General features: G+C 43.5%; 1 protein-coding gene across 2 annotated transcripts in view; it reads left to right on the forward strand.

The window, feature by feature from the left end:
* Positions 1–16,748, forward strand: part of LOC143817374 (P2Y purinoceptor 2-like) — a 52,004-nt gene extending 35,256 nt beyond the window's left edge. The window contains exons 1-2 of one of the 2 annotated variants that reach the window (XM_077298754.1): positions 11,220–11,425; positions 14,463–16,748. In XM_077298754.1, coding sequence (XP_077154869.1) covers positions 14,486–15,535 — 1,050 coding nt within the window. In that variant the 5' untranslated portion in view covers positions 11,220–11,425; positions 14,463–14,485 and the 3' untranslated portion in view covers positions 15,536–16,748. Of the gene's footprint in view, positions 1–11,219; positions 11,426–14,462 lie in introns of those variants that run through there. The other variant, XM_077298753.1, reaches the window with a different exon arrangement.
* The last annotated feature ends 3,953 nt before the right edge of the window (positions 16,749–20,701 follow it).

Genomic DNA, 20,701 nt, shown 5'->3' on the forward strand with positions numbered 1-20,701 from the left:
AAAAAAATAAAAAAAAAATCCTAAATAAAGAAAAAAATATATATATATTCCCATAAATACATTTCATTATCTAAATAAAAAAAAATCACACAATAAAAGTACACATATTTAGTATCGCCGCGTCCGTAACGACCCCACCTATAAAACTATATCACTAGTTAACCCCTTCAGTGAACACCGTAAAAAAAAAAAAAAAAAAAACGAGGCAAAAAACAACGCTTTATTCTCATACCACCAAACAAAAAGTGGAATAACACGCGATCAAAAAGACGGATATAAATATCCATGGTACCGCTGAAAACGTCATCTTGTCCCGCAAAAAAAAGCCGCCATACAGCATCATCAGCAGAAAAATAAAAAAGTTATAGTCCTCAGAATAAAGCGATGCAAAAACAATTATTTTTTTATATAAAATAGTTTTTATTGTGTAAAATCGCCAAAACATAAAAAAATTACATAAATGAGGTATCACTGTAATCGTACTGATCCGAAGAATAAAACTGCTTTATCCTTTTTACCAAACGCGGAACGGTATAAACGCCCCCCTAAAAGAATTTCAGGAATTGCTGGTTTTTGTTCATTCCGCCTCCCAAAAATCGGAATAAAAAGCGATCAAAAAATGTCATGTACCCGAAAATTGTACCAGTAAAAACGTCAACTCGTCCCGCAAAAAACAAGATCTCACATGACTCTGTGGACCAAAATATGGAAAAATTATAGCTCTCAAAATGTGGTGATGCAAAAACTATTTTTTGCAATAAAAAGCGTCTTTTAGTGTGTGATGGCTGCCAACCATAAAAATCCGCCCAAAAAATGCTATAAAAGTAAATCAAACCCCCCTTCATCACCCCCTTAGTTAGGGAAAAATAATAAAATTTAAAAAAATATATTTATTTCCATTTTCCCGTTAGGCTACTTTCACACTAGTGTCGGTACGGGGCCGTCGCGCTGCGTCGGCCCGACATACCGACGCATACTGTGCAAGCGCCGCACAACGGGGGCAGCGGATGCTGTTTTTCCATGCATCCGCTGCCCTATTGTGAGGTGCGGGGAGGTGGGGGCGGAGTTCCAGCCGCGCATGCGCGGTCGGAAATGGTGGACCGTCGGCACAAAAAAAGTTACATGTAACGTTTTTTGCTGCCGGCGGTCCGCCACAACACGACGCAACCGTCGCACGACGCTTGTGACGTGTGTCAATACGTCGCTAATGTTAGTCTATGGGGAAAAAACGCATCCTGCAGATGACTTTGCAGGATGCGTTTTTTCACCAAAACGACGCATTGCGACGTATGCAAAAAAACGCTAGTGTGAAAGTAGCGCTAGGGTTAGGACTAGGGTTAGGGCTAGGGTTAGGGTTGGGGTTAGGGTTAGGGCTGGGGTTAGGGTTGGGGTTAGGGTTTCAGTTAGAATTGGGGAGTTTTCACTGTTTAGGCACATCAGGGGCTCTCCAAACGCGACATGGCGTCCGATCTCAACGCGTTTGTTTGCGTTAAAAACGCATGCGTTTTTATAGAAAAAAAACAGAACACACACTGAAAAGTCACCCACCACCATCAAGGTGATAAAGGGATCCAAAACCCAACCCTACCCCTAAACTCACCCCTAACCGTTTAATGAACATTTTCTGACAGACATAGTGCCACGTATTTCAGTGCCACGTATTTCAGTGCCACGATATTTCAGTGCCACGTCTTTCAGTGCCACGTCTTTCAGTGCCACGATATTTCAGTGCCACGTCTTTCAGTGCCACGTCTTTCAGTGCCACATCTTTCAGTGCCACGATATTTCAGTGCCACGTCTTTCAGTGCCACGATATTTCAGTGCCACGTCTTTCAGTGCCAAGATATTTCATTGCCACGTATTTCAGTGCCACGTATTTAAGTGCCACGATATTTCAGTGAAATACGTGGCACTGAAATATCGTGGCATTTATGTGAAATACGTGGCACTTATATACGTGGCACTTATATACGTGGTACTTATATACGTGGCACTTATATACGTGGCACTTAAATACATGGCCACTGAAATATCGTGGCATTTATGTGAAATACGTGGCACTTAAATACGTGGCACTTATATATGTGGCACTTATATACGTGGCACTTATATACGTGGCACTTATATACGTGGCACTTATATACGTGGCCACTGAAATATCGTGGCACTTATATACGTATATAAACATATTTCAGTGCCACGTATTTCAGTGCCACGTATTTCAGTGCCACGTATTTCAGGTTAGGTGTAGGGTTAGGGGTAGGGTTAGGGTTTTTTTGTTTTTTCTTGTTTTCTTGTGTTTTTCTATAAAAACGCATGCGTCTAAAAAACGCATGCGTTTTACCGCGTTTACATACGTTTTTTCACACATGCGTTTTTTTAAAAAACGCATGCAGATAAAAACGCAAGTGTGAAACCAGCCTTACCCTTGGGAAAATAAAAACATGGGGGCTAAAATATAATTTTCGTGGAAAAAAATATATTTTTTATTTTCGCGGCTCTGCGTTATAAACTCTAGTGAAGCACTTGGGGGTTCAAAGTTCTCACAACACATCTAGATAAGTTCCGTGGGGGGTCTAGTTTCGAATATGGAGTCACTTGTGGGCGGTTTCTACTGTTTAGGTACATCAGGGGCTCTGCAAATGCAACATGACACCTGCAGACCAATCCATCTAAGTCTGCATTTCAAACGGCGCTCCTTCCCTTCCGAGCTCTGCCGTGCGCACAAACAGTGGTTCCCCCCATATATGGGGTATCAGCGTACTCAGGACAAATTGGACAACAACTTTTGTTGTCCAATTTCTCCTGTTACCCTTGGGAAAATAAAAACGTGGGGGCTAAAATATAATTTTCGTGGAAAAAAATATATTTTTTATTTTCACGGCTCTGCGTGATAAACTGTAGTGAAACACTTGTTGGTTCAAAGTTCTCACAACACATCTAGATAAGTTCCCTGGGGGGTCTAGTTTCCAATATGGGGTCACTTGTGGGGGGTTTCTACTGTTTAGGTACATCAGGGGCTCTCCAAATGCAACATGACACCTGCAGACCAATCCATCTAAGTCTGCATTTCAAACGGCGCTCCTTCCCTTCCGAGCTCTGCCGTGCGCCCAAACAGTGGTTCCCCCCAATATATGGGGTATCAGCGTACTCAGGACAAATTGGACAATAACTTTTGTGGTCCAATTTCTCTTGTTACCCTTGGGGAAAAAAAAACTGCGGACTAAAACATCATTTTGTGGAAAGAAAAAATGATTTTTTAATTTTCACAGCGCTACATTCTAAACTTTAGTGAAACAACTGGGGGTTAAAAGTGCTCACCACACATCTAGATAAGTTCCTTAGGGGGTCTTCTTTCCAAAAGGGTGTCACTTGTGGGGGTTTCCACTGTTTAGGCACGTCAGGGGTTCTCCAAACACGACATGGGTTCCGATCTCAATTCCAGCCAATTTTGCATTGAAAAGTCAAATGGCGCTCCTTCCCTTCCGAGCTCTGCCATGCGCCCAAACAGTGGTTTATCCCCATATATGAAGTATCAGCGTACTCAGGACAAATTGCACAACAACTTTTGGGGTCCAATTTATCCTGCTACCCTTGGGAAAATAAAAAATTTGGGGCAAAAAGATCATTTTTTGTGAAAATTAATATTAATTTTTTTTACGGCTCTACATTATAAACTTCTGTGAAGCACTTGGAGGTTCAAAGTGCTCACCACACATCTAGATTAGTTCCTTAGAGGGTCTACTTTCCAAAATGGTGTCACTTGTGGGGGTTTCCACTGTTTAGGCACATCAGGGGCTCTCCAAACATGACATGGGTTCCGATCTCAATTCCAGCCAATTTTGCATTGAAGAGTCAAATGGCGCTCCTTCCCTTCCGAGCTCTGCCATGTGCCCAATCAATGGTTTACCCCAACATGTGGGGTATCGGCGTACTTAGGACAAATTGTACAACGACTTTCGTGGTCCAATTTCTCCTGTTACCCTTGGTAAAATAAAACAAATTGGATCTGAAGTAAAATTTTGTGAAAAAAAAGTTAAATGTTCAATTTTTTTTAAACATTCCAAAAATTCCTGTGAAGCACCTGAAGGGTTAATAAACTTTTTGAATGTGGTTTTGAGTACCTTGAGGGGTGCAGTTTTTAGAATGGTGTCACTTTTGGGCATTTTCTGTCATATAGACCCCTCAAAGTCACTTCAAGTGTGAGGTGGTCCGTTAAAAAAAATGGTTTTGCAAATTTTGTTGCAAAAATGAGAAATCGCTGGTCAACTTTTAACCCTTATAACTCCCTAACAAAAAAAAATTATGTTTCCAAAATTGTGCTGATGTAAAGCAGACATGTGGGAAATGTTGTTTATTAACTATATTATGTGATATAACTCTCTAATTTAAGGGCATAAAAACGAAAAATTTGAAAATTGCTAAATTTTCATAATTTTCGACAAATTTCTGTTTTTTTCACCAATAAATGCAAGTCATATCGAAGAAGTTTTACCACTATCATAAAGTACAATATGTCACGAGAAAACAATCTCAGAATCACCAGGATCCGTTGAAGCGTTTCAGAGTTATGACCTCATAAAGTGACAGTGGTCAGAATTGTAAAAATTGGCCGTGTCACTTAGGTGAAAACAGGCTTTGGGGTGAAGGGGTTAAGCTGATGCGGATAAAAAACGCTGCATAAACATAGACGCAAATGTGAACCTAGCCTTAATGCTTGTATCAATTACCAACATGCAAAGTGAATGAAGAAAAGAGAAATGTAAATCTCATCAGTATCTGATGTCCGCCCGTCACCTCCAATAGCCTGTGCTACACCTAGCAGAGCTCAAGCCCAGCGGCGTCGCAGAACTGATCATCTGCTATGAGCATCGGCCACATGGCCGTCCCCAGATACTGATGATGGAGGTGACGGGCGGTCACCAGATACTGATAATGGAGGTGACAGGACATCACCAGATACTGATTATGGAGGCGATGGGCCGTCACCAGATACTGATGAATTTTAGATTTTTCTTCATTCACTTTGCATTTTGTTAATTGAGCAAAATAATCAATGAACATTTCTAGTTTTGAAAGCTTTTTACTTTGCTGCATTTTCCCACCTGTATAAACCTTGTGCCCAGCACTGTACATGCAGGAGAGACACTGACAACATAAGCCATACACGCCGCCCATAGCACTAAAAGCTGTTTCACCGCCACATTTGTTTTGCCGCCCGAGGTACGTGTACACATACATACTATACTATGACAAACCAGATACAGCCGACCACTTTGCTGCCTGATTTTGCCTCCTGTCAGGGTCTGTCGATTGTTGGCATAGTTCAGTACTGTCAGTACATCGTTGCCGTCGGTGTCTATCAGCAGGGCTGGGAATCATACAGAAATGGTTCTGGATCATCATTTTACTATTCACATTCACAGGATACAACTCTAGCGGGTTCTGGTCAGTTAGTACATGGAATCCGTCAGCAGGCAGGCTAGATGCTGCTGCTTATTTAGACTCCTCAGTGGCCCGGCTCTCTGACTCAGGATGTTACTGTTGTACTTTTCGTGTAATCGGGGGGGGGATATAGATGGGTTAGTGGGAGACACGGACTGTGGATACATTGCTGATGGTTTCCACATAAGGAAAAGGGACAAATAAAATACAAACTATGTTCTTGGTGAGACAGTTGACCCCACTTTCGCCCCGGAGTGATTGCAGGCTGTGTAGGTGTCTGAAGCGCTGCAGCTATTAGTTTTCTCAAGATAAGCGCCATAAAGCGGGGCGCGCCCGGGTCACACTGCGGTGTATCGCACAAGTCGCTCTCCTTTGTACACACAGGTGAAGTAGATGGCAGCTTTATCATTTGTGTGCGGAGGAGCAGATGTGAGCCAGGGCCATCAACCGGCTGTAAAGTGTCGTGCAAATGTCAGAGGCTCAGTGGGTAAAAGCGTCAAAGCATCATGTACCAGGAGGTCGCCGTCTGCGCACAATCACACAGGTGTTCTCTGCATTCCCCCTCCGATGCCGGGCAGCACACGTGTGGTCAGACATGGAGATGGTCATATCAGCAACAGTGCTGCGACTTTTTAATAATCCTTGTAATCAAATCCCTCCACATTGCAGGATCTCTGTGAGGAGCATTGGGGTCACCAGGAAGATCTGCCCTGATCAACTACCATATATACAGTGGGTGACGCACTGTTATGGGGGATCTGTGGAGGATGCACTGTTATGGGGATCTGTGGAGGACGCACTGTTATGGGTGATCTGTGGGTGATGCACTGTTATGGGGGATCTGTGGATGATGCACTGTTATGGGGTATCTGTGGATGACGCACTGTTATGGGGGATCTGTGGATGACGCACTGTTATGGGGATCTGTGGAGGACGCACTGTTATGGGGATCTGTGGATGACGCACTGTTATGGGGATCTGTGGAGGATGCACTGTTATGGGGATCTGTGGAGGACGCACTGTTATGGGTGATCTGTGGGTGATGCACTGTTATGGGGGATCTGTGGATGACGCACTGTTATGGGGTATCTGTGGATGACGCACTGTTATGGGGGATCTGTGGATGACGCACTGTTATGGGGATCTGTGGAGGACGCACTGTTATGGGGATCTGTGGATGACGCACTGTTATGGGGGATCTGTGGAGGACACACTGTTATGGGGGGTCTGTGGGTGACGCTCTGTTATGGGTGTTAGGGGTCAAGTTCCTGCCTCTGCACAGGTGGAATCTCAGTCCATCTCCGCTGCGGTCTCCCATTCTCCTCCTGCCGCAGTGGAGTCTGCTCAGCGAAGACGTCGGTCCCAGCGTCTCGCTCAGTCACACTCTGTACAAAGAGTTACTGCTGCTTTTCCTGCTTCTGCCATTGAAGTCATTGCTGTGCAGCAGCGAGCAGACGCTTCTGGGACTAAGTCCTGCTTTTCTCGTTCTGAGCATGCCCTGAGTGAGATCTCTCAGTGGAGATCGAGGGTCACATGGTCAGATACTGCAGCTAAGTCCATTGGTCCTTTCAGGAAGGTCCTGTAGGTGCTAGGACTAAGTCCTGCTCTGCACACACTGAGCATGCCCAGGGCAAGATCTCTCAGTGGAGATCTAGGGTCACATGCTCAGGTATGGCAGTCTCTCATTGGTCCTTCTAGGAAGGTCTTTTACTTGCTGCAGCTATATAAGGCTCGCACGGCCATGCGCTAGTGTCAAATCTGTTATGTGCATGCGCCAGTGTGGTCACATTTATGTGTGTTCAGGGACTCGGCTGAAATAAGCCCCTAGAATACCGGCTCCTACGGGGAGGAGATTGTATGTTTGCGTGACCACAGACTGCCTTCAGCTCGGCAGTTAGCTGTGTACTCCTGTGGGGTTAACAGGGCACAGCGTCTTGTTTCCGTGCGACTCTGTGAAGTAACAGAGTTCGCTTAAACCGCCATATAGTGCCGTCATTTGCTAGCAGCAGGTTCCTCCTGCTCGGTGGACCCCGGGCTGCAAACGCACCAATAAAAACATCTATATTTAATCAGTGCGTTCCGCTAGCCCTAACAATGGGGATCTGTGGATGGTGCACTGTTATGGGGGATCTGTGGATGACGCACTGTTATGGGGATCTGTGGATGACGCACTGTTATGGGGGGTCTGTGGATGACGCACTGTTATGGGGGATCAGTGGAGGACGCACTGTTATGGGGGATCTGTGGATGACACACTGTTATGGGGATCTGTGGATGACGCACTGTTATGGGGATCTGTGGATGACGCACTGTTATGGGGGGTCTGTGGATGACGCACTGTTATGGGGGGTCTGTGGATGACGCACTGTTATGGGGGATCTGTGGAGGACGCACTGTTATGGGGATCTGTGGATGACGCACTTATGGGGATCTTTGAAGACACAAAAGAGCACAGTGAGGTCAAAAATACTCTGTTGTAAAAAAAAATCACAGTAATCAGCAAGTGCTAGTCAAAAGATGTAAAGAAAACGGTATTTAGTTGATACGTTTTTTTGCAAAAAAATGTATACTAAGCTGCTCCACCAAATCGCCAAGGTATACCCTTATAGAGCAGTCCTAACTAATGTATGCAATCCCTATCTGATGTATTTAAAACCTGATTATCTGTATAGTACCTGTATAAGCAGGGTTCAGAGAAGGACTATCCATGTGGACATGCAGGATGGAACAGCTTAAATGCAAATGACCCACAGAGGAGTGGTGGACTCCCCAGTCTTGTAGAAACAAGAGAACAATTATAGAACCAGAAACACATGGGCCACTTGCACATTGAACAAGTCTGTAGGAACCTGTTCACACCACCAGAAAACTTGAAGACACAAAAAAGCACAGTGAGGTCAAAAATACTCTGTTGTAAAAAAAAAATCACAGTAATCAGCAAGTGCTAGTCAAAAGATGTAAAGAAAACAGGGTATTGTGCAAGTGGCCCATGTGTTTCTGGTTCTATAATTGTTCTCTTGTTTCTACAAGACTGGGGAGTCCACCACTCCTCTGTGGGTCATTTGCATTTAAGCTGTTCCATCCTGCATGTCCACATGGATAGTCCTTCTCTGAACCCTGCTTATACAGGTATTATACAGATGATCAGGTTTTAAATACATCAGATAGGGATTCTATACATTAGTTAGGACTGCTCTATAGGGGTATACCTTGACGATTTGGTGGAGCAGCTTAGTATACATTTTTTTGCAAAAAACGTATCAACTAAATACCCTGTTTTCTTTACATCTTTTGACTAGCACTTGCTGATTACTGTGATTTTTTTTTTTACAACAGTATTTTTGACCTCACTGTGCTCTTTTGTGTCTTCCAAGTATTCTGGTGGTGTGAACAGGTTCCTACAGACTTGTTCAATGTGCAAGTGGCCCATGTGTTTCTGGTTCTGTTATGGGGATCTGTGGATGACGCACTGTTATGGGGATCTGTGGGTGACGCACTGTTATGTAGGATCTGTGGATGACGCACTTATGGGGGATCTGTGGGTGATGCACTGTTATGGGGGATCTGTGGATGACGCACTGTTATGGGGATCTGTGGATGACGCACTGTTATGGGGATCTGTGGATGACGCACTGTTATGGGGGATCTGTGGATGACGCACTGTTATGGGGGATCTGTGGATGACGCACTGTTATGGGGGATCTGTGGAGGACGCACTGTTATGGGGGATCTGTGGATGACGCACTGTTATGGGGGGTCTGTGGTTGACGCACTGTTATGGGGGATCTGTGGATGACACACTGTTATGGGGGGTCTGTAGATGATGCACTGTTATGGGGGGTCTGTGGATGATGCACTGTTATGGGGGTCTGTGGATGATGCACTGTTATGGGGGATCTGTGGATGACGCACTGTTATGGGGGGTCTGTGGATGACGCACTGTTATGGGGATCTGTGGATGACACACTGTTATGGGGGGTCTGTGGATGACGCACTGTTATGGGGGGTCTGTAGATGATGCACTGTTATGGGGGGTCTGTAGATGATGCACTGTTATGGGGGGTCTGTAGATGATGCACTGTTATGGGGGGGTCTGTGGATGATGCACTGTTATGGGGGTCTGCGGAGTATGCACTGTTATGGGGGATCTGTGGAGGACACGTTGTTATGGGGGGTCTGTGGATGACGCACTGTTATGGGGATCTGTGGATGACGCACTGTTAATGGGGATCTGTGGATGACGCACTGTTATGGGGGATCTGTGGATGATGCACTGTTATGGGGGATCTGTGGATGACGCACTGCTATGGGGGTCTGCGGAGTATGCACTGTTATGGGGGATCTGTGGAGGACACGTTGTTATGGGGGGGTCTGTGGATGACGCACTGTTATGGGGGATCTGTGGATGACGCACTGTTAATGAGGATCTGTGGATGACGCACTGTTATGGGGGATCTGTGGATGACGCACTGTTATGGGGATCTGTGGATGACGCACTGTTATGGGGGGTCTGTGTATGATGCACTGTTATGGGGGGTCTGTGGATGACGCACTGTTATGGGGGATCTGTGGATGACACACTGTTATGGGGGGTCTGTGGATGACGCACTGTTATGGGGGGTCTGTAGATGATGCACTGTTATGGGGGTCTGTAGATGATGCACTGTTATGGGGGGGGTCTGTGGATGATGCACTGCTATGGGGGTCTGTGGCGTATGCACTGTTATGGGGGATCTGTGGAGGACACGTTGTTATGGGGGGTCTGTGGATGACACACTGTTATGGGGGATCTGTGGATGACGCACTGTTATGGGGGATATGTAGAGGACACACTGTTATGGGGGGATCTGTGGCTAGTTTTCCCTGCTGCTGTATAGTTCCAGGACATTGCTTCCCTCTGACCGATGACATCAGGTTTATTTGCAGACAGATGGCAGGTAGTGACTGTAACAATGTAACATGTAACAATGTATAAATAACGAGAGATTTATTGTAACTTTAACCTACAAACAGGAAGCGGCGACAATTATAAAATAGAAACAGCGAGGAAGTTGTGACGCTGGAGACACCTCGAGAATCCATTTATATCTGACGTTTCCTGGGATTGACTTTATATTTGGAGATTGGCGAATTTAGACAGTAAACATCTTACATATGTGGAGAGGTTACTACTCAGCATATGTTTTACCGTAATCCCATCTGACGCTGATCCAGGAAATGACCGTCCTTCTGGAGGAGATCTGGGGAGAGATTTTATATTCATTCACATTTAAAATATAATTGATAATAAAAAAAAGCTACTGGCCCTTTAATAGTTAAAGGGACAGCACCCTATGTTTTTCTTTTATTATTTGCTTATTAGTTTAGAATAGCAAACGTGCCTTCTAATTCTATAAACAAAAAGTATTCTGCATATTTTTTTATTAATTCTTTAATTATCAAGAAAGAAGGTCTCTCAATCTGATAATCAACATACACAGGATGACACTTATTAAAGAACATGTGCTATAAAATATCATTGATATTGCCATTATTGGTTGCACATACATGATCATGTAGCACAGAGTCACAAAGTTCATCTCTTATCTCTGCTACACCATGTGAGATCTGATAGCGAGGTCCTTGTGTCACCGGGTATTCTGCAGAAATATCGGTGGGAACATATCTGCGCAGTAACAGCTCTCTTATCTACAGAGAGTTTTTGACTTTGGGTTGTAAAGTTGTGAAACACAGTTGTTTTTTCTGATACATTGTTCCAAATCCCCTGAATAGACACAGAGTAGTGTAGTGGTGCAGACGGAGGTCCCAGCTGTGTAGGTGGAGGTCCCAGGAGTTTGCATGGAGTCCCAGCTGAGTAGGTGTAGGTCTCAGCTGTGTAGATGAAGGTCCCGGAAGTGTAAATGGAGGTCCCCGAAGTGTAGATGGAGGTCCCAGCCATGTATGTGAAGGTCCCAGGAGTGTGGTTCGAAGTCTCAGCGAGGTAAGTGGAGCTCCAAGCTCTGTAGGCGTAGGTCCCAGCTGTGTAAGTGGAGGTCTCAGCTATGTAGATGGAGGTCCCAGAAATGAAATTAAATGAAGGTCCTTGGAGATTGGGAGGATGTCCCAGCTGTGTAGGTGGAGGTCCCAGCAGTGTAGGTGGAGGACTCAGCAGTGTAGATGGAGGTCCCAGATGTGTAGGGTGAGGTCCCACATTTTGCTTTGTAGGTGGAAGTCCCAGTAATGTAGATGGAGGTCCCACCCTTGAATGTAGAGATTCCAGCTTTGCAGGTTGAGCTCTCACCTGTATAGCTGGATGTACCAGCAGGTAGGTAGAGGTCCCAGCTTTGTAGGTGGAAATCCCAGTAATGTAGATGGGGGTCCCAGCTTTGAAGGCTGAGATCCCAGCTGTGTATATCTGGACATTGTCTGAGAATTACATGCACTATTTATCTTTGCACTGTGTGACAACTGTATGAACTATTATCTGGGCACTGTCTGAGAACTGTATGCACAATTTATCTTGGCACTGTCTGGGAACTGTATGCACTATTTGTGTACTGTATGGCAACATCTAAAAATTGCATACAGTATTTATCTGGGCAGTGTCTGAGAATTATATATATATAGTTTATTTTTACCATTGCCTAATAATTTTATGCACTAAAAATCTTGGCACTGTCTGAGAACTGTATACACTACTTATCTTGGCACTGTCTGAGAACTATATACATTATTTATGTGTGTAGTTTATGGCAATGTCTGAGAACTGTAAAAAGTATTTATCTGGACAGTATCTGAGAACTGTATATATATATATATATATATATATATATATATATATATTTCATCTTACCATTGCAAGATAATTTTATGCACAAAATATCTTGGCATTGTCTGAGAACTGTATATACTACTTATCTTGTCATTGTCTAAGAACTACATACACTATTTATCTTGCCACTGTTTGAGAACTGTATACATTTCTTATCTTGGCATTGTCTATATACACTATTTATCTTGGCACTGACTGAGAACTGGATGCACTATTTATCTGGACATTGTCTGAAAACTGTATATACTTTATCTTGGCACTAAGAACTGTATACATTTCATCTGGGCACTGTCTGAGAACTGTATACATTTCTTATCTTGGCATTGTCTCTATACACTATGTATCTTGGCACTGACGGGAAACTGGATTCACTATTTATCTGGGCACTGTCTGAGAACTATATACATTATTTATCTGGGCACTGTCTGAGAACTATATACATTATTTATCTGGGCACTGTCTGAGAACTATATACATTATTTATCTGGGCACTGTCTGAGAACTGTATACACTTTATCTTTGCACTTAGAACTGTATACATTTCATCTGGGCACTGTCTGAAGGCCCCGTCTTACATAGCGAGATCGCTAGCGAGATCGCTGCTGAGTCACAAGTTTTGTGACGCAACAGTGACCTCAGTAGCGATCTCACTATGTGTGACACGTACCAGCGATCAGGCCCCTGCTGTGAGATCGCTGGTCGTGTCGGAATGGCCTGGACCTTTTTTTGGTCGTTGAGGTCCCGCTGACATCGCTGAATCGGTGTGTGTGACACCGATCCAGCGATGTCTTCACTGGTAACCAGGGTAAACATCGGGTTACTAAGCGCAGGGCCGCGCTTAGTAACCTGATGTTTACCCTGGTTACCAAAAAAAACAAACAGTACATACTCACCATCTGATGTCCGTCAGGTCCCTTGCCGTCTGCTTCCCACACTGACTGAGCGCCGCAAAGTGAAAGTGAAAGTACAGCACAGCGGTGACATCACCGCTGCGCTCTGCTCTCACTGTACGGCGGCACTCAGTCAGAGCAGGAAGCAGACGGCAAGGGACCTGACGGACATCAGATGGTGAGTATGTACTGTTTGTTTTTTTTGGTAACCAGGGTAAACATCGGGTTACTAAGCGCGGCCCTGCGCTTAGTAACCCGATGTTTACCCTGGTTACCCGGGTGCTGCAGGGGGACTTCGGCATCGTTGAAGACAGTTTCAACGATGCCGAAGTCGTTCCCCTGATCGTTGGTCGCTGGAGAGAGCTGTCTGTGTGACAGCTCCCCAGCGACCACACAGCGACTTACCAACGATCACGGCCAGGTCGTATCGCTGGTCGTGATCGTTGGTAAATCGCTATGTGTGCCGGGGCCTTGAGAACTATATACATTATTTATCTGGGCACTGTTTGAGAACTGTATACACTTTATCTTTGCACTAAGAACTGTATACATTTCATCTGGGCACTGTCTGAGAACTATATACATTATTTATCTGGGCACTGTCTGAGAACTATATACATTATTTATCTGGGCACTGTCAGAACTATATACATTATTTATCTGGGCACTGTCTGAGAACTGTATACACTTTATCTTTGCACTAAGAACTGTATACATTTCATCTGGGTACTGTCTGAGAACTACATGGACTTTATCTGGATACTATCTGAGAATTGTATACGCAGTTTATCTGCTCACTGTCTGAGAACTGTATGCACTTTATCTGGGCATTGTCTGGAGAACTGTAAGCACTATTTATCTGGGCACTGTATGAGAACTGTATACACTTTATCTTGGCATTGCCTTGAGGACTGTATGCACCATTTATCTGGGCAATGTCTGAGAATGATGTATACTATTTGTCTAGGCACTGAACGGTCATATCTTGGGTCCATCTGGTGTTATCTGGGCACTGGATGCAATGATTTATGGTCTGCAGATAACTGATAAGTTCTGCTTGTACTTTAGTCACTAAATGTAATAATTATATAATTGATGTACTTCATTCTTCCTTATGTAAAAAGTAGTAAAGGTTCTACATAATGGTTGTAGTAAATGTTATCGTAGAAATCGTTTTATTAACGTTGGAAATCATACTTATCTACTTCTTGGTGTCTGTAATCTTTTTTTGACAATCCAGCCTGATGACGTAGTGTTTCCTTCTTTGTATTACATTACATGTTAATATAAACCGATTCTTTTTTTTTCTATTTCAGAAGAGCGACCACCAAAGTGAACCATGAATAATTCGGATAATTCTACGTACAGGTGTAAATTTGATGAGGATTTCAAGTATGTTCTCCTGCCGGTGTCCTATGGGATTGTGTTCTGTGTGGGTCTCGTCCTCAACGTTTCTGCTCTTTACATCTTTCTGTTCCGGATCAAACCTTGGAATGCATCCACAACCTACATGTTCAACTTGGCCATCTCAGACATGATGTACGTCATCTCGCTACCCCTCCTGGTCTACTACTATTCTCAAGGGGACAACTGGCCATTTGGAGTGGCTTTGTGCAAGATTGTTAAATTTTTATTCTACACCAACTTGTACTGTAGCATCTTCTTTCTTCTTTGCATCAGTGTTCATCGTTTTCTTGGCATCTGTTACCCAATGAAGTCAATGGGTTGGCTCAAGGTTCGGAATGCCCGGATTATATCTGTCATTGTCTGGGTAGTCGTAGCCACCTTCCAGTCCCCTATATTATACTTTGTGACCACCAGCGTCAATGGGGAAAACACAATTTGCCATGACACGTCTAGTGCAGATTTATTTGATACATTTGTGGTGTACAGCTCGGTGAACTTGGCCTTGCTCTTCTGTGTCCCCTTCGTTGTCATTCTTGTGTGCTACGTCTTGATGACCCGAACACTACTGAGGCCATCAGCAGCTACTTCGCAAACCTCCAAATCCAAGAGGAAGTCCATCAAAATGATCATTATAGTATTATTTGTCTTTATAATTTGCTTTTTACCCTTTCACGTCAACCGGACTCTTTATTATTACTTTCGGAAGATGGACCTTGAATGCTACATCCTCAATGCCATCAACATGGCCTACAAAGTCACGAGGCCACTGGCCAGTGCCAACAGCTGCTTTGACCCAATCTTGTACTTTCTTGCTGGTCAAAATATTCGAAGGACTCTTATTTCAAGAAGCGGAATCTCAAAAGTCAAAAACAAATTCACGAGTTATGTACAAGAAAATAATTGGAGTTCCGTTACGAATGGAAATGTCGGTGACAATAATGCAACCCCTAGCCCGTCTTCTACAATAATCACGAGGATGTGAATCCATAGAAAAAAATGATGAAGACCTTTCAAGTGAATGGTTCAAGAAGGTGACCTTGACTTAATTCCATCAGTAATTCATGAAAGTTCCTTCTCCTGTGACACCATTTTAGGTGTCAACGTTCAGGAAGAACTTGATGGACTTGTGTCTTTAAGGTCCTAAGTAAAAGATCTTGACCGCAGTGTGTCTTTGGAAAGAGTAGATGAACTAAAAGTTTAGTTTATAGGCAAGGGAAAAAAATTACCCTCTACCTATAGGCGACTACTATTTAAGTCAAAGTCTGACCCTCAAAGGAGCCTGAAACATGATTTTGGTTATCAGCCAAATCTTGTCCATAAAGTTGTTGATCCTTGCAACACAGAGTAGGTTTGAGGTTGAATTTGTGAGATGCCGCATATATTGTATCTCCAGTCTTGACTTTCCTTATGGCCGTCCAGCTTGTTGGAATTATTTAGGGGTCGTCTTGAAGAAATAACCTTTAACCTTATAAGGTTTATCAGGCTATGAGTGATTGAGGTTGTCAGGGTTGAGTCTTTGGAAAGTTGATCAGTTGAGCCAGATAACGATAAGACTGAATTATTAACATTATTGTAACTGTTGATGGTTGTCCTAAAGGAAGACCCGATAATCCTTTCACTTTCTGGACAATTTTCACTTTTTTGAGGCACACACGAAAGAGCTAAATTATAAACAAATTATAATTTTCTTCCTACATGTCCATCAATTTCTACACTCATAATTACATAGATACAGTCCATACCGTACACAGAAACAGAACCAGGAAGTAAATATTTTGGTGCCTCTCCGCAACATTGAGCAAGTGCCGAGCTTGAGGCAATTGTTCCAAAACATGACATATGATGTATGCACTTTGCGGTAACAGAGTAAAACACTTTTATGTCTGAGCTACTAAAACACAAGTAATTGAAAGTTGTCGATCATGAGTATTTGGACAGTATTGGTTGAAAACTGTATTAAGTGACAAATTTACGTCTGATGACTGATTTACTGCATGTCTGAAAGACATGAAGAATGGATATTTTGTTTTTTTATATATATATTAAATGCTCCAAAGTTGGGGCTTTGTTTCAGACCACAAAACCGACTCCAAGGGTTTTATATAAGGAATTTGTATAGTCCAAGCAACCGTGTATATAATGTGTAATATAAAGCTATTCTATTTAGCATGAAAATAAAGTGGATTTTTCTAGAACTTGTTTTGTTTCTTTTTCTGTTTTGCTGATGTATTTTCTTATCTGATTTTGGAGAAATTACACAAATTACTTACAAAAGTCATCTCTAGATAAAGTGCAGATAACAGCCAGATACCGCCAGAAACCATCAGCACTGCCCCAAATTTGCAATTGTTCGAAATTTCTCCAAGCAAATGAAAAAGTTAACTGCTGATTGGAGAATCTTGAGAAACTACTCAGGGTAGGAGATGCTAGAATAGTCCATGGTTGGCTACCGGTTCAGGGCTATGAAATAGTATTTAGGGTTTTAGTTCATTGAGATATATACAACATCATTTTAAATTTAGAACACATGACGGCCGTGGGGTCGATGGAGGCCCAAAGTTTCATTGAAAGATACCAGAGGGTAGGCTTTCTTGTTAGCAAACATTGCATCTGGATTTTTTGGGGACATTGGTAATGAGACATAGACTCTTCTGAGATATGACAATTTCCAAGTGAAAAGTCGAAGAGAAAGAGTGACCAAAGGAGGCCCCTTAATTTCAGTTCTTGGTGGAGGTTCCAGTCTACGAAACTGATAAAAAAAACCCCAACTTCTGGTTAGCCCAATGTGGCCCAACAAGACGTTAACCAGCTAAGATGACCCAAACCGTCTCCTCCAAGAGAGCTATGAACCTCCATTTTTTAGCCTTTGCAATGAAACCACTTCCTCCCATAATTGTTAGAAAGAAACTGCCCTGATTTGGGTCAGGGACCCTACTTGTCCATCTACAAACAGTTTTGAGATAAATATCTATAGAATATGGACTGTTCTAAAATGTGGTTAAACAAAAACAGTGTTTGGTTTGGTGGAGGTCCTGGTCTGTGGATCTCACCAATGGAACGTCTAACTTGAACTGCGTATTGTTATAATACTTAAAGGGGATGTCCCATTGGTGACATTTATGGCACATGAACTGGATATGCCACCCCTAAGATCCCATCTATCGGAAAATGGAGAGGTGATTGCGCATGAGATGCTCTCTCCGTTCAGTTCTATAGGAGCTTTAAGTAAAAACTCAGGCCTTATCCTACATGCCTCTTGCCTTGCATAGGCAGAAATAGTCTATGGTCCTCTCTACAACTGCTATGTGGTACTAGACGAGGCTAACAAGGTCCATTGGCCCAAAGCTCCTCCATGAGTGGTATGGGAAGAAAATAAGTAGGACATATAATTTTCTTCTTCTTTGCTATGGGACCACCACTTCAGTCCAAAATATTTCTAAACTGAATATTGATGACATATTGAGACGTGGACATCTCTAAAGTAATTGTCAGTCACAGTTTGTTCTTGGTGGTTGTCCTAGGACCATAGAGACGTTAACAGTTGGCACAATTCTTCTCCAATCCAAGGGTGAACATTATAGTGTTGAGCGATACCGTCCGATACTTGAAAGTATTGGTATCGGATAGTATCGGCCGATACCCGAAAAGTATCGGATATCGCCGATACCGATACCCGATACCAATACAAGTCAATGGGACACCAAGTATCGGAAGGTATCCTGTATGGTTCCCAGGGTCTGAAGGAGAGGAAACTCTCCTTCAGGCCCTGGGATCCATATTAATGTGTAAAATAAAGAATAAAAATAAAAAATATTGATATACTCACCTCTCCGACGCAGCCTGGACCTTACCGATGTAACCGGCAGCTTCCATTCCTAAGAATGAGCGCTTGAAAGACCTTAGATGACGTCGCGGCCTGTGATTGGTCGCGTGAGCGGTCACGTGACCGCCACACGACCAATCACAAGCCGCGACATCATCTAAGGTCTTTCAAGCGCTCATTCTTAGGAACGGAAGCTGCCGGTTACATTGGTAAGGTCCAGGCTGCGTCGGAGAGGTGAGTATATCAATATTTTTTATTTTTATTCTTTATTTTACACATTAATATCGATCCCGATACCGATTCCCGATATCACAAAAGTATCGGATCTCGGTATCAGAATTCCGATACAGCAAATATCGGCCGATACCCGATACTTGCGGTATCGGAATGCTCAACACTAGACTGAACAATCCTTCATCAGGCTCTGGTTTCCACGAGGCCACCATGAGAAGGTTCTCCCTCTATATGAGGTCTTCTGTTATAAGGATATGGATTCTAAAACCTCAGTAGTATTTTGGCCAGGAAACTAAATCTAGAAGATCCTCCGTTGTTTAAAAGTAGAATTCAGAGGCTCCTAATGAAAGCCTAGGTTGCCAAATAACCGGTAATACAGGTCTAAGAAGCTCCTTGAGCGGAGCTGTGTACACTGCGGTGATTGATGATGAGCGCTTTCACTCTCGCCAAGCCATCAGTCCTTATGATGTCAGTACGTCAATACGATGAGTAAGATCCTCATTTATTCAGAAGAAGCTGGCATCATGAGGAAATCAGTCAATGTGTGACCAAATATTAGTTCTGACACCTAAGTTATGCAAACACATTTCTGTAGAAACTCAAGAGTTGTGGTACCACTTACATGCACTATTTTTTTTGCAAAAACTTTTTTTTACAGTTTGTGATGGAAAAAAGATTGTGTTTGTCTTTTCATTTTTTATATAGTTTTTAACCAATTCTATTGAACTCTTTAAACTTTTTTCTTAGATCCATGCAGTGAATTGTTCTTTAATATTACTGTGTGTATATATATAATTGCAACACTAGTTTACTTTGCTGGACAGTTTAAAATGACCCTTGGGGCCAGGGGTGGATTAAGGGTAGCCAGGGCCCTGGGCTGTTCAGGCACTGTGGGCCCCCCACTCATGTGACGGGGTCATGTGATGGGGTCATGCGACAGGGTCATGCGACCGGGTCATGTGACGGGGTCATCATATACCTGAACCAGATTATTCCAGAAAAATAGTTGCTGTGTGAAAGTATAACCTGTTAAACATCCATTGATCTAGTCAATTTACCCTTCAGTTTGGAAGAAAAAAAACCCACAATACTATCACCATAAGTGCCAGTATTCACAGGAGATCTGTACTTAGTATGCAGTGTCTGTGTAGAGGTAATACAGCGATCACTGGTGACATTGTACACAGGAGCTCTGTATATAGTGTATAGGTAATACAGTGATCACTGGTGGCATTGTACACAGGACCTCTGTATATAGTATACAGTGTATAGTGTCAGTGTATAGGTAACATTGACTCACCAGTGACGTCTCTAGGTGAAGTCCTTCATCTTTCATCCAGCACAGACCGCCATCATTTCTTCCAGCCAGGACTAATTTCTGCAGGAAAAACACAGTTATCTCGAGCTCCGCTTGCAGAACACATTACTTAATTTTTCCCAACTTCTACATTACACCACATGAAGAAAAAGAGGCAACATAGTATCACTCTGCACAGTAACAGGACCGCCTCCCCCCCATTTATAACAGTGTCCTCAAAATATAAAATAAATACATCACTGTAGTAATAATATCCCTTAATTAGCCCCTATGGTAATAATAATATCCCCCATCCTGGCCCCGTGTATCTCATTCCTGGCTCCAGCCATATGTTCTCCCATCCTGCCCCATATGATCTCCCCATCCTGCCCCATCAGTCTCCATCGTATCCATCCTGCCCATGATCCTGCATGATCTGTTTCCAATCCTGCCCCATGTCTTTCATTCTGCCCCGTGTCTCCAATTATGCCCCATCTGTCTCCAGTCCTGCCCCCAATGTCCAGCATCTCTGCCCCAAGTGTTTCCAGCATATTGCCCCCAGTGTGTCCAGCATCCTGCCCCCAATGTGTCCAGCATATTGCCCCAAGTGTTTCCAGCATATTGCCCCCAGTGTGTCCAGCATATTGCCCCCAGTGTCTCCAGCATATTGCCCCCAGTGTGTCCAGCATTCTGCCCCAGTGTGTCCAGCATCCTGCCCCCAGTGTGTCCAGCATCCTGCCCCCCGTGTGTCCAGCATATTGCCCCCAGTGTCTCCAGCATATTGCCCCCAGTGT

The sequence above is a fragment of the Ranitomeya variabilis genome, chromosome 3 (assembly GCF_051348905.1).
Source record: "Ranitomeya variabilis isolate aRanVar5 chromosome 3, aRanVar5.hap1, whole genome shotgun sequence".
NCBI lineage: Eukaryota > Metazoa > Chordata > Amphibia > Anura > Dendrobatidae > Ranitomeya > Ranitomeya variabilis.